The sequence below is a fragment of the Eupeodes corollae genome, chromosome 1 (assembly GCF_945859685.1).
Source record: "Eupeodes corollae chromosome 1, idEupCoro1.1, whole genome shotgun sequence".
Lineage (NCBI taxonomy): Eukaryota > Metazoa > Arthropoda > Insecta > Diptera > Syrphidae > Eupeodes > Eupeodes corollae.
Window position 1 is genome coordinate 238,181,895 of NC_079147.1, and position 13,315 is coordinate 238,195,209.

General features: G+C 39.0%; 1 protein-coding gene across 25 annotated transcripts in view; it reads left to right on the forward strand.

Annotated features, from left to right (window-relative positions):
- The window catches only part of LOC129941495 (cell adhesion molecule Dscam2), a 259,928-nt gene that overhangs the window by 171,365 nt on the left and 75,248 nt on the right, over window positions 1-13,315 (forward strand). Inside the window, exon 1 of one of the 25 annotated variants that reach the window (XM_056050164.1) lies at window positions 5,297-5,414. The exons of the other annotated variants lie outside the window; for them this stretch is intronic. Coding sequence (XP_055906139.1) covers window positions 5,320-5,414 — 95 coding nt within the window. The 5' untranslated portion in view covers window positions 5,297-5,319. Of the gene's footprint in view, window positions 1-5,296; window positions 5,415-13,315 lie in introns of those variants that run through there. 25 annotated transcript variants of the gene reach the window in all.

The following is a 13,315-nucleotide window of genomic DNA, read 5'->3' on the forward strand; positions in this document are numbered from 1 at the left end:
AAATCTTCCTCATCCTCTAATTATCGGCCGATTGCACTTACGTCCCTTCTTTGTCATGGAAACACCTATTAATTATCAGCTCAAGAAATATCTTGAAGATCGAAAGCTTCTTAATGACCGGCAGTACGGCTTTCGAAGCAATAGGTCCATTGGTGATCTCATGGTTCATCTCACCGAACAGTCGAGCAAATCTTTACATCGCTTTGGATAAATTAAGATTATTGCACTAGTTATTTCAAAAGCATTTGATAGGGTTTGGCATCAGGCTCTCTTATCGAAAATGCGTGCTTTCGGTTTGCATGAATCCCTCCTTCATTGGATTAGTAATTACCTTTCGGATCGTTCAATACAAGTAGTATTGGATGGATTTAAGTCTGAAAACCATAAAATAGACGCTGGTGTGCCCCATGGCTCTCTTTCTCATTTTTATTAATGATCTCCTGTCTGCAACATCTAATCCAATACATTGTTTCGCTGACGATAGTACTCTTAGCTTTTCATATTCGTTTTCAGACTCACATCCCTCTTCTTCGGATGTGGAACTGGTACGATAAAATATGATAAGCTCATTAAATTGCAACCTAAACAGCATTGTACAATGGGGAATAAAAAACCGCATGGAATTGAATGCATCGAAAACCCAATGCTGTCTTGTATCGCGAGATATGCACGTCTTGCCATTTTCCATGGATGGCACTTGTATGCGTATCACCAACCACCTCTTGTCGCCAAAAATTCCCCAAGGTGTTTAGGTTTCCTTAGGCGATACAAGAAATGTTTCACATCTTCTGATCTGTCTGTTATCTACAAGACTTATATACATCCAAAGCTTGAGTATAACTCCCATCTCTGGGCTGGTGTTCCTGCAACTTACTTAAGCCTCTTGGATAGTATTGAACGTAGAGCATTTAAATTGATAGGTGATAATATCATCATCATCATTTACTTCGCTTGAACATCGTCGTAATGTTTCTTGTCTCACCCTTTTTTACCGTTATTTTATCGGTTTATGCTCTAGTGAAATAGCCAGCTGCTGCATTCCTCCCCTTAAACAGTTCAACCGTTATACTCGCGCTTCTAGAAATGCTCATCAGTATACCCTCGAGTCCAACTTCGGCCGTATTGTCAAATACAGAGATTCGTTCTTTAGCCGTACTACGCGAATGTGGAATGGCTTGCCACACTCTGTCTTTCCTAGTCATTGTAATATTCAGGAATTCAAAACCAATGTACGCTCTCTCCACTTCCTAGTGCTCACACTGTGCCTCTGCATAATAAGGGTAGTAATATCCCCTTGAGTGTTTGCTTATTATAAAAAAAAAACTTGCAAAAAATGGAATAACTTTACCTTTGATGGGCAATAAATTCAACACCGGTATACCCCTAGCTTCTTGTAAACTTATAAAAAAAGCAAACCAAAGATGGTCTAATACAACCACCTGTCGGTCAACCAAATTTGTTTTGCCAATGCTCGATACTAAGCGCAACTTATTTCAGATTGCACATTTGGTTCGGTATAGGAGCCCTTACAAGACACTGTTTAATGGATGGATGCATGACTTTCGACTTGAAGCTTCTTCAAACGATTTTTGCAGAAGCTGCATGGATAATGAAAAGAGGTGACTGTGTCTCACTTTCTATGTCCAATGCCTGCCGCGTCACAAAGACGAATAATTCACCTTGGAGACTTTTAGAACATTGATCCTAATGACCTGAGAGATTTCGACATCTATTATCTCAAACGCTTCATTGCTAGCTCTAAATGGTTCAACGAGGAAGGTAGACCAGACCTTAAGATAAATGTGGTATCACAACGGATCAACTATTGGTCCTAACCTAACCTACCTTGTTGACCAGTGTAAAGAATACAGTTGTGCAATCAAAGTTATTAATCTGCCACTGCCTCAATAATATTTGAACTCAAAATCAACTTAAGTTTGAAGCTCGAAATATTTCGAGGCATCTTTAAAAATTGGGATAAATTTGTAAACACATACTCTTATGTGTTAATTTGAGCAAAATTATATTTTTGTGAACATTTTCTTATGAAATATATCAATTTAAACTTTTGTAAGCCGAAATATTTCTGAATAAATCAAAATATTTTTCAAAAGTTCATTCACTCCTTATATATTCCAACATTCAGTTAATAGTTTTAATGTGACACATACCCAAAGAAATTCATTTTTTGCAAAACTTTTCAGAGCCCGTTTCAAGTAGTCCTCCATCAATCAATGCTCTTACCTATAAGCCTAACATTATAAAGCTAAATATGGGTACTGCGATTTTATGTCCAGCACAGGGCTATCCAGCTCCTGGATTTAGGTTTGTTGTTTTATTCTTTCAATTTAAATATTCAATTAAACTACATTTGTCATAAATGAATAGGACACTAGGTTAGGTTAGGTTAGGTTAAAGTGGATGTCCAAGATGGAAACGGACACACATAGGCCAATTTAACGGCCCATTGTGATACCACATGAATCTTGAGGCTTCCTCCTAAGCTCAATGGAACCAGTTTGAGTCCTTTACGAATCGTGAGAGGCTGACTATGCTGATATGTTTTAGATCGTTAAAGAAGAATTCTCCTAGGTAATTCTTGCGTTTTCGAGCCAGAGCAGGGCATGTACAGAGAAGATGAAGAACTGTTTCTTCCTCTTCCTCGTCCATACAGCTTCTGCAGAAGACATTTGAGAATACGCCTAGTCGCGTGGCGTGATTTTCTTTTAGACAGTGTCCGGTTATGACACCTATTATCGAGCTTATATGTGATCTGCTTAGAGATAGAAAGCACCTTTTAAATCTAGTGTTGGCCAGATGATGGTGAAGTTGTTCCACCTGGTGCCTGCCCTCCTCTCAGCGTCTTGCATTATCAACAGTTTACAAGTAGCAATTGGTATGCCAGTATGAGCCAAACGTGGTAGGATAAGCGTACTGTACCGTTCCTGGCGAGATCATCTGCCTTGCAGTTACCTGGAATGTCTCTATGGCCATCTCCATTAGGGATTGTTATAGAGTTTGTAGAGAGAGAGTCCAGAGATTTGATGCCTGGCTGTCGGAGAAAATACGGATATCAGATGTTGATATCACGTTTTCTTTGAGCCAAGACAAGACTTCCTTAAGCGCCAAAAGTTCCGCCTGGAACACGCTACAATGATTGGGAAGGCGGAATGAGAGACTTAATTTCAGTCGTTCAGAGTACACACCTCAACCAACCCCTTCTTTGGTTTTTGAGCCATCTGTCTAAAAGTGGATGTACTCATCCTCCAAGAATGTCCTTTCCTCCCAAAAAGCTCTGGTAGGTATAGAAATCTGGAAATTCCTGTCGAATTGTAGTTGGGGGATGGTGTAGTCTGTGTGCTTTGGAATTGATTTTAAGTACCTTAGAATTACGGAGTTTACTAAATATTTCAAGAGGTGTAAGGTAGAGCAAGGTGTCCAGTACCGCAGACAGAGTCGTGCGAAGCGATCCGTACGTTAAAATCGGTCTGATTACCGATGTGTATAGCCAATGCGTGACTCTGGGTTGTAAACCCCATTTATTACCAATAGCTTTTTTGCAAGAAAAGAGAGCTACAGTAGCTTTTTTGACTCTTTCCTGTACGTTGCGTTTCTAATTTAGTTTTTTATCTAAGACAAGACCTAGGTATTAGCTTCGTCTGAGAAATTTAATAGGATTCCTTTAGTATGGGGAGGGTTGACAAATGGAATTTTGTATCTTCTTGAAAACAAGACTAAATCGGTTTTGTGTGGGTTAACACCCAGGCCACACCGATCTGCCCGAAGTATTAGTCTGTCTAAGGCATTTTGTAAGAGTTCTTTTAGGGTGTTAAGATGCTTACCTGAAACTGCTATAGCAACATCGTCTGCATAGGTTATAACTCTGAAGCCCTCATTCACCACTAGGTTCCAGAGGAGAGGGGATAGAACACCACCTTGCGGTGTCCCTCTACTAACGAATCGTCTGTCAGAAGCGTTGCCCAGTTTTGATTTGATTATTCTGCTAGTCAGCATTGAATGAATCAACTCCCCAAGCGAACTCTCTACATTTAGAGATGTTAGTGCAGATGTGTCAACGTTGTTAAAGGCACCTTCGATGTCAAGAAAAGCAACCATAGTGATCTCTTTATGATGGAGGGAATATTCGACGGTGCCTACTAAGGTCTTGAGACGAAGACAGAAGTCTTGTATCAATACTTGCCCTTAAATGGATATCAATCAATCTGTCCAAGATCTTAAGAAGGAATGATTATAGACTTATAGGTCGTTGATTGACTTGCGAGTATTTACCTGCTTTGGGTATAAAAACAACTTTAACTTCTCTCCATGCCGAGGAAACATGGGCCAGGTAAAGACAGCTGGTTAAAATTTCCTCATGGATTGGTCCAATTATGTCAGAAGTCTTTTGTAGTTCGGCTGGTATTATTCCATCTGGTCCTGCAGATTTAAGTTGTTTGAAGCTGTTGAGAGCCCATTGTAGGTTGTCCCTTGAGATCAGACTTATTGGATATATTGTATCGGTAAGAGAGCTACCAGGAAAGTGAGTATCCAATAGTAAGTTGAGCGATTCATTACTAGAATTTGTCCAAGGGCTGTCTGTATTTTTCAAGTAGCTTGGCATCGCTGGATTAGTTGAAAGAATTTTCCGTAACCTAGAGGCTTTAGAAGTTTCTTCTATCGTGCCACAGAAGGATCGCCAAGAAGATCGCTTAGATTTCCCTAGTGTCTTCTTGTAAATTCTTAGGGATTCTTTGTAAGAGTCCCAGTGAGAGGCTAGTCATGTGGCTTTGGCTCGTTTGAAGACTTTCCTGCATTCTTTCCTGAGCGAGTTAAGCTCTGAAGCCTACCATTGTGGTTTCCGCTTTCTTCTTATGTGTTGTATAAGTGGACAAGCAATTTCCAGCGATCTGTTCATAGCTGAGGGGAGGTCATTGACTTTGTTGTCAAGTTCATTACCATTAGAGGAGGGACTTTTCAAGCAGATGGATCTTTAGATAGTCCAGGTTTTAGTAAACTAATAGGACACTAATTCTTGCCTGATTTGAATCGGAATTTCAAAATCCAAGCTAAAATTCTTTGAATATCAATATCTTAAAACTTTAAAATTGCCAAAAATGGTGGAATTTTCGAACTCTTAGAAATAGCCCAGCTTTCAGAGTTAAAATAAGTATGTCGGTATTTTTAAAAATGTTTAAAATGCGACATTCGAAAACCTATTCCCAAACATTCAGGTACACACAAAAATTGCAACCATACCAACACTTTTTAATTTTTTTAAATAAAATCCCTTCAGAACCAGTCTCAAGCACAGCTCCAAAAATGCCTTCTCTCATACAAAAACCATTGGAATTACAAAAATCTCGTTCAATATCTTTACTATGTCCGGCGCAAGGGTATCCCGCTCCAGCTTTTAGGTTTGTAATTATACCTATCTTAAATCATCATGTCTATTTTTTTTATGAATTTTACAGAACCTGTAGGAGCAAAGGCTCCATCTATTTCAAACGATATAAAACGTTCCTGGATTGAACGTGAGCTAAATAAGAATTTCGTTCTCTTTTGTCCGGCACAAGCGTTTCCTGTCCCAGCATTCAGGTTGTTAAATAGTTTCTTGTTTTCTTTTCTTCTCTAAAATCATCATTCGTAAAATATTTAAAATTCTGTATAAATATTAAATTTAGAACCAGTTGGAGCAAAGGCGCCAGCATTAGCTATCGATACCAAGTGGTCAGGTATCGAGAGACGTCATGGTTCGGATTTCGCTTTGTTATGTCCGGCTCAAGCTTTTCCGGTACCGGCTTATAGGTACTAAACACTTCTAAACATCTTAAAACAAACACACACATTCCCATTCACATTCATGAATATGTGTGTAAGTGATTTGTAGTATACTCGAAAGTAAACAAAATGACAATACCCAGTTTCAGAGCCTCCTCGGGGGGTGATACAAAAATATGGCAACTCCATTCATAATATTTTTGTTTGTTTGTGCTTTTGTTTTCCTATTCCGGCAAAACTGACAGCTGTCTATTACGATTTCTTTGTTTTCTTTCCATTTCAGTCATACTTGAGGTTTGTAAGAGTCCCATTTCCTTAGAGCTATCTCTTTTTGGCAAGTATTCATTGCGCATGTTCGATGAGAATATTTCCCCTCAAATGGACTCTCTTAAATGAACTGTCAAAATTTGCAACTTGTTGCTTTGCTCTCTCGCTCTTATTCTCTTAACTTAAAAAAGAGCTCTCACGAGAGACATCGAAGGGGTTTGTTTACATATGTCGATCTCTTTCCCAACACTATATCTGTCATTATTTTTCTGTCTCATTTTTGGATAAGCTAGTTTTCTCATTGTGGGTTTATTTACAAAAATATTATCTGTCACGTTTGTAGGTCGACTTTCGAGTACCGGTTTTTTCTGCAGAGGCGTGTGTTTGACTGCAGCAACATGTGATTGCATTCATTCATGAAGTATTTTGCACTTATGAACGCGACCGACACGGCAGAAGTTGTCACTTTCGTTTGTGTGACTGAAAGGGAGAGATTGTGAGTCTTGTAATCGAAACGAAAACAAACTATACCAAGGTCGTTTGACGTGAAAGAGTTGGTTGGTTTTGGGTCAAGCAACTTGTTGCAATATATTATTATCGGTTCAGTGCTGCTGGCGCTGGCGCTGGGGCCAGGGCTGGGTGACAGCTGTGGATGTGGATGTTGAGTTGATAGTGGTGCGGTGTGACTCATATATCAGAATCAATGAAAGTGGATGAGTTGAGTGTACCGTTTTGTTTGTCTTTCTTCTGCCGGGTATAATAATTATAGAGTGTTGTCGTTGCTGCATGGTGCGGCGGGGTTGATTGTTTTGACTGTGAAATTCGAGGCATGCTACTGATTGCACGTGTGAACTGTGAACTCAAACGGGGTGTTGTGGTGTTGCTGATGGTGATGGTTTGGTTGAGCAAAAGCAATTTCATGACTCGCAACACTTTTACTTTCACTGACTGATACGAGAGTATTTGTATATCTGGTGGAAAAGGTGGATGGTGGCGATGAGTGCTGCAGTGGAAGTGTATTCTTCTATCGAATTGGGAAAAGTGAAGTGGAGTCTGATTTTCGATGGTGGTGTGTTTTCATTTTTTGTTTATTTTTTTCTGAACAAACTCGGTTCTTGGGGGAAGTTAAAGCTTGAGTGGGTGGATATGAGTAGGGGCTTGTTGTGTTTATGTTTTAGACTTTAATATTTTGAAGAGGGAGGTACCTACTAAGTTGGGTGAACCTTTATGAGGCCAAGGTTAATTTTTAGCATAGATAAGTGTTGTGAGGGTAGGTACCTACTCATGTGTGTCGTGACTCGGTGAGTTGTTGTGTTGATTGAAGGTTGGAATATGGTATTTTTGGTAACCTTGTTTCAAGAATGCGGGCAAGGTTAGATTGAATTTAAGAGGAAACTAGATGGAAATTTAATTGTATGTCTACATTCTATGCGAGTGGGTTTCTTTAAGTAAATGTAGTGAATTTAAGCTTCTGTTTCTTTTTTCTTTTAACATTTATGAAAAAGGAAGGGACATTTTTCAGGTGTTAGGTTGTTACATCGTTAGACGTGTGGTTTTCATTCTGACAACACTTTTTTTTTAAGTTGACATCCGTCAATAAATTTGATTTGTTATTTTATAACGAATAGACTATTCACATGAGAGCGACTAACGAATGAATATTCGGCCATTATGACGTTTCTAATAGCTTGACTTATTCGTCATTACTGATGCACAACATATTCTAGAATGAAATTTTAACGGGCTCGAACATTTTGTTCTTTAAAGTGTGGATCTTATATGGAAGGCGAATTGAGTTTGACAGTTCGTTACAATTAGACTGCAATACGGGCCGAACAATTTAATGAGGCCACAGATGAAGTATTTTTTGTGGGCTTATGTGAAGTCAATTGTCTCCACAGATAAGCCCGAGTCAATTGACGCTTAGCCTTAGCCTGCTGGAATTTATTCGATCTTGACAAATCCTTTATCTTTATAACAAAGCTTAATTCTTAGTCAAGACATCCACTTCACTGGTCTACAAATTTTGACTTTATAAAAGTATCCTTATGTAAAGTCGATTTTTTTTTAAAGTATTTATATGTACTTAACACTAAAACAATTGGTAGGTAGAAATGGCGATCTCAAGGCAACCTAGCCTAAGATCCTATTAGAGCTGTAGTGCGCCTTTTTGATACCAAAAACTCGTTTGACTTGTGATAGAAAGGAAAAGCTTTATAGAGAAGCTTCATAGCGATTATGTTAGAGCCATTTTGTCATCAAGTTCGTGAAAGAATGCTTTTCCAACGTATTTCATTCTAGTGTTTGCCAAAGCAGGACATTTGCAGAGGAAATGGATTATCGTTTCACTTTCTCTTTGGTCACTACAACTACTGGAAAAGGTGTTGTAAGAGATACCCAACTTCTCTGCATGAACTCCTATAGGCTAATGTCCGGTACAAACCGCAACAATCCTGGCTATGTCTTGCCTTGGCCTGCATAGAAGATCGTTTGTACGGGTTTTATTATAGGTCGGCCATATCTTCCTAGATATAATGCAGTTGGGTAAATTTCTCCAACTTCGGTTTGATTCAGTTTGGTAGATAGAAAAGATTTTATCCTTCATACGGCCAAGAGGAATGTTAACTATTTCCTCAAGTCAGCTATGAAGGGCCGATCCTTGCCTGGCTAGCTCGTCAGCCCGTTCATTTCCCACGATACCACTGTTTCCCAGAACCCAGATCAGGGTGACACCGAGGTTAATATTCAGGCTCGCAAACTCATCGCGACATTGCTGGACCAATTTAGATGAGGATGTGGCTAGTTAAAGGATTTGACTGCTGCCTGACAGTCTGTGAAGATAGCCGCATTTCGGTTTTGGTTTGGGCTTTGTTTAAGTATCTTAGCCTGAAAAACGCCAACAAAGTCAGGAAGCCTAAAGGATTTAGCTACATTTAGGTACTCAGAAAAGATAACAGACCCAACTCCGCACTCCATCTTTGAGCCGTTATTAAAGATGGTTGTGTCGAAACCTATCGAAACGATGTCATCCTCCCAATTTTCTCTGCATGGGAAAATAATCTTAAAACCCTTACTAAGGCTCAAAGTAGGCGTGCAGTAGTCAGTGTCTACCGAGATAATATATGAGGGAATCAATTTCGTAGTGTTGCTGTGACCATAAGGTTTTGATAACCAGCTATTTGATTCCTTCAGCCTAATAGCGCTGCAGGAAACTATGTATTTAATAAAAAGGTCGATTGGTAGAAGATCCAAAATAACGTTTAAGGCGTCCGTTGGGCAAGTACGCATGGCTCCTGTGGTGCCCACGCAAGGCTTTGCTAAGAGCAGGCCACCACACAATCGAACCATATGCTAAGATTAGGCGTACTACGGCTGTGTACGTCCATAAAATCATCTTCGACTAAAGTCGCCACTTTTTGCCGAAAGTTTTGCTGCAGGCGTAGTAGGCAACACAGGCCTTATTAACCCGTGCTTCAATATTAAGTTTCCAGTTTAGTTTAGGGTCGAGTATAACTCCCAAATATTTGCACTGGAAGACAATGATAGGATTTGGGCGTTGAGTCGAGGTAGCGTGAAGGGCGGTACTATAGTTTTGGTGGTAAAGAGCAACAGTTCAGTTTTACTTTGGTTAACTAATAGTCCAGGACTCGTGGCCCAGCTGCTAACTTTCTTCAAAGCTGACTCCGTGATTTCACTCTCTAATTTAACGAGAATTGTATTCATGACTAGAAGCCATAGAAGAGGCGAAAGGATACCACCCTAGGGTGTTCCCCTACTCACGTGTTTTGTTGCGATTGTATTGCCTAGAGTGGCTCGAATCTTCCTACCACTGAGCATGGAAATAATCCATTCTCGAATGAAGTCTTCTACACCGAACTTAACGAGCGGTTCTTCTATGGATTCGGTAAGGACGTTGTTAAAAGCACCTTCTTTGTCTTAGAAGGTGGCAAGAGTAAATTCTTTATAATGGATTATTGTTTCTACAGTACGCAGTACCTCATGCTGAGAGCTTTCGATAGGTCGTCCAACTATGATTTCTCTAATATGGTAATCAAGAATGCGCTCCAAGGTTTTCAGCTTATTGGTCTGAAATCCTTCGCGGATTCGTGACCTCGCCTACCCACTTTCGGGATAAAAACTACTTTGACGTGTCTCCACGACATGGACACATGTTTGAGAAGGAGGCATCTTTTGGAAATTTGTTCCATCCATGTAGCTGCCACATCATGCAACTTTTGAAGCATAAATGGCAGTATGCCATCCATGCCTGGGGATTTATATGGATAAAAAGTATTGATGGCCTACAAAATATTAGCTCTGTGGCTTCAAGCGATTCCGGGTTATCACTCTCGCAACCCGGAAAGTGCGTCTTCTTCAGTAGCTCAAGAGATTCGGCTGGAGAGGCTGTCCAGGTTCCATCAGGCTTTTTTAGAAATGAAGGTTTACAATGTTCCTTCGATAAAACTTTGCTGAGCCTTGCGGAGTCCTTTATGTCTTCGATTGATTGACAGTATTCTCTCCAGCCTTGTCTTTTGGCTGATGACAGGGCTTGCTTGTAATTTTTAAGAGAGTCTATACGGTTGGTAAAACTTATGTTTGTGGCAGATATTGAAAATTGTCCTCGTCATTTCCCTAAGAATGGACAGTTCTTCATTCCACCAAAAAGGAAGGGTTTTACAGCTATATTTAGCTGGGCAAGAGACTCTAAAAGTCTCTTGGAATTCGCAATTTGACTGAATTTCGTCCAGTCAGTTCTTTTGGGATTTCTGTAAGGTGGAGGGTTTTTCGACTCGAAATTAATTTGAAAAAGAATCCACTTGTGTTCCGAAAACGCATTCAAAGGGGAAACTCTCCAATTCTCCACTAATAAATTACGGTTGTCTACTAAAGTAACATCAAGCACATCCTCCCATCCATCATAATTTTCCGAGCTGGGAAAGACGAAAGTGGGAGTATTGCCTCTGTTAGAAATGGTCATATTATTTTCAATAATAAAATCAAAAAGTGACTCACCTCGTTCGTTGATGTCAGAAACCATTGAAAATTTAATTATCTGTGATGAAAATGATAGCGAAGAAAACAATATTTCGCAAAATTCTTCATCGGACGAATCTAATAATGAAAAATAGTTTTTTTATAATTGTTAATTTCAAAATTTCATTCAATTTTATGTCATGTGATTCAATAATTTTTTTCTAAATAAAATACAATTGTTATGCTTTGAAGGAAAACGGGTGGTTTTTGTTGCATTCTCTCTTTAGGGTTTTCTGGCAAGCATAAGTCTGAAATGAAAACGTATTGCAAATCTTCTGATATTTTGGTATATGATTCTTTTGGTTATGGGAAAAAAGTTATTAGCTATTTAAGTCCAAAAATTCTTATAAGAAGTGGTAAAATGCGTCTGGCAAGGGGAAGGCTGAAAGTAAAAATCTTGGACAAACTTTTCTGACATCAGTGGACCATCTACTATTGATTTTATATTAATTTAAGTGGTTATCACTTGGACCCAAAAAGTTGATTTTCGCGCATTTTGGCGGCCTTCTGGCAAGGGGAAGGCTAAAAACAAAACGTCTTGCAAACACTTTTTTGACATCAGGGCACCATCCCCTATTGTTGCATTTAAGTGGTTATCACTTCGACCCCAAAATCGAAATAATGACCATTTTGTAAGCAATATTCAGACAGTTTCCATTGTTGTTATAATTTCGTTATTTCTTTATCATTTTTATTAATTAATTTTTAGAACCCGTAGGAGCAAAAGCTCCAACATTCTCCATGGAATATAAACTTATACAAGTTCAAAAAATGAAATCCACAAGTTTTGCTCTTCTATGTCAAGCTCAAGCATATCCGGTACCCTTGATAAGGTAAAATTCCAATTGAACAAATACAGAATTAAGAAGTATGCATTTCTAAACCTATCCCAATAATAATATAATTATGGTAAAAATTAGACTCTTATATAGCTAAGCAAATAATGACGTTATTTTGTATTTACAGAGCCAATGGGCTCAAAAGCGCCTGCATTTTCCGGTGAAGTTGCAACATTTTCACATCGTGCAGACTTATCGTCTACTTTTGCTCTCGTTTGTCAAGCTCAAGCATTTCCTGTTCCAATATTTAGGTATATTTTAATCTAAACGAATTTGTTTGAATACTTCATAACAGAGAGAGCCCTACACTTTTAGCATTTCAAAAAAGAATCAAAAATCAAATGGAGTGGCGCAACAGTCCGTTGTGAACCAGGGCCTAGTGGCTTACAACTCTCAACCATTCCTGTGTGCGAGTACTGTTGTCAGGAATGGAAGGGACCTACAATTTTAGGCCGAATCCGAACGGCTAGTTTGAGAAAGCACTTTTTCATGCCAAGAATTACTCTTGAAGGATTTGTCAATTCCTCGCATTTTTTAGCATTTATATTAAGAATAATTATAAGTTAATTTAATAAGCTTTGATTTAAGTTGTATTCTTTTTGCACAATTTCGTAAACTTGTATAGGCCCAAATTATCAATAACTATGCGACTCGTTTTAGTTTCAATACTTTTTTAATTAATTATAAGATCTTTACTCCCCGGCTGCTATTTGACAACAGAACTGATAACAAATATTGATCTTTTTCTAAAGCCGATCTTTCTTATCCACTCTCCTGGTCTTGTTGTGGCACAGGTCTCCACATCCCTTCAATATTTGACAGCTTTAACGTCAATCTCCGATCGCTACCTTTGTCATCAGTTGGCGCTTCTTGTTCTTTTGCTGCTGATGGGGTGGTGGTCGTGATGGTCGGATTATCATTCACACCTGTTGACACTTTGGAACCTGTAGACAAATAATTATTACTTTAAGCTTGTGATTTGTCTAAAGTCGAAACACCTTGTTTTCAGCTTTTACCGTGACCTCGCTTTTCTTCCTGTCAATCACTTCAAATTCCGTTTGATCTAAGTTTGGAGTAAGTTTGTCAGAGTACGCTACATTTCTGATTAAAACCTTATCGCCTATTACTATCCCTGAATCTTTAGCTCCTCGTTCTTTATCTCCCCTTTCTTTCCCTTTTTGCTTATTTATGGAATCGCGGTCCCTAGCTTTCGAATCAAGCATTTGTCGCTGATTGTTCGATTGTAAAGTAACTCCGATAGTGCTTTTCATGTTCTGCCGTGGGGAGTTACGTTGTACATAAGAGTGAACTTTTGCATCTCTTCTTTATAATCACTTCCGTTAGAGTGGGCTATCTTCAAGCGTTTTACGATCTGACGGTTAACGTTCTCCACTTCA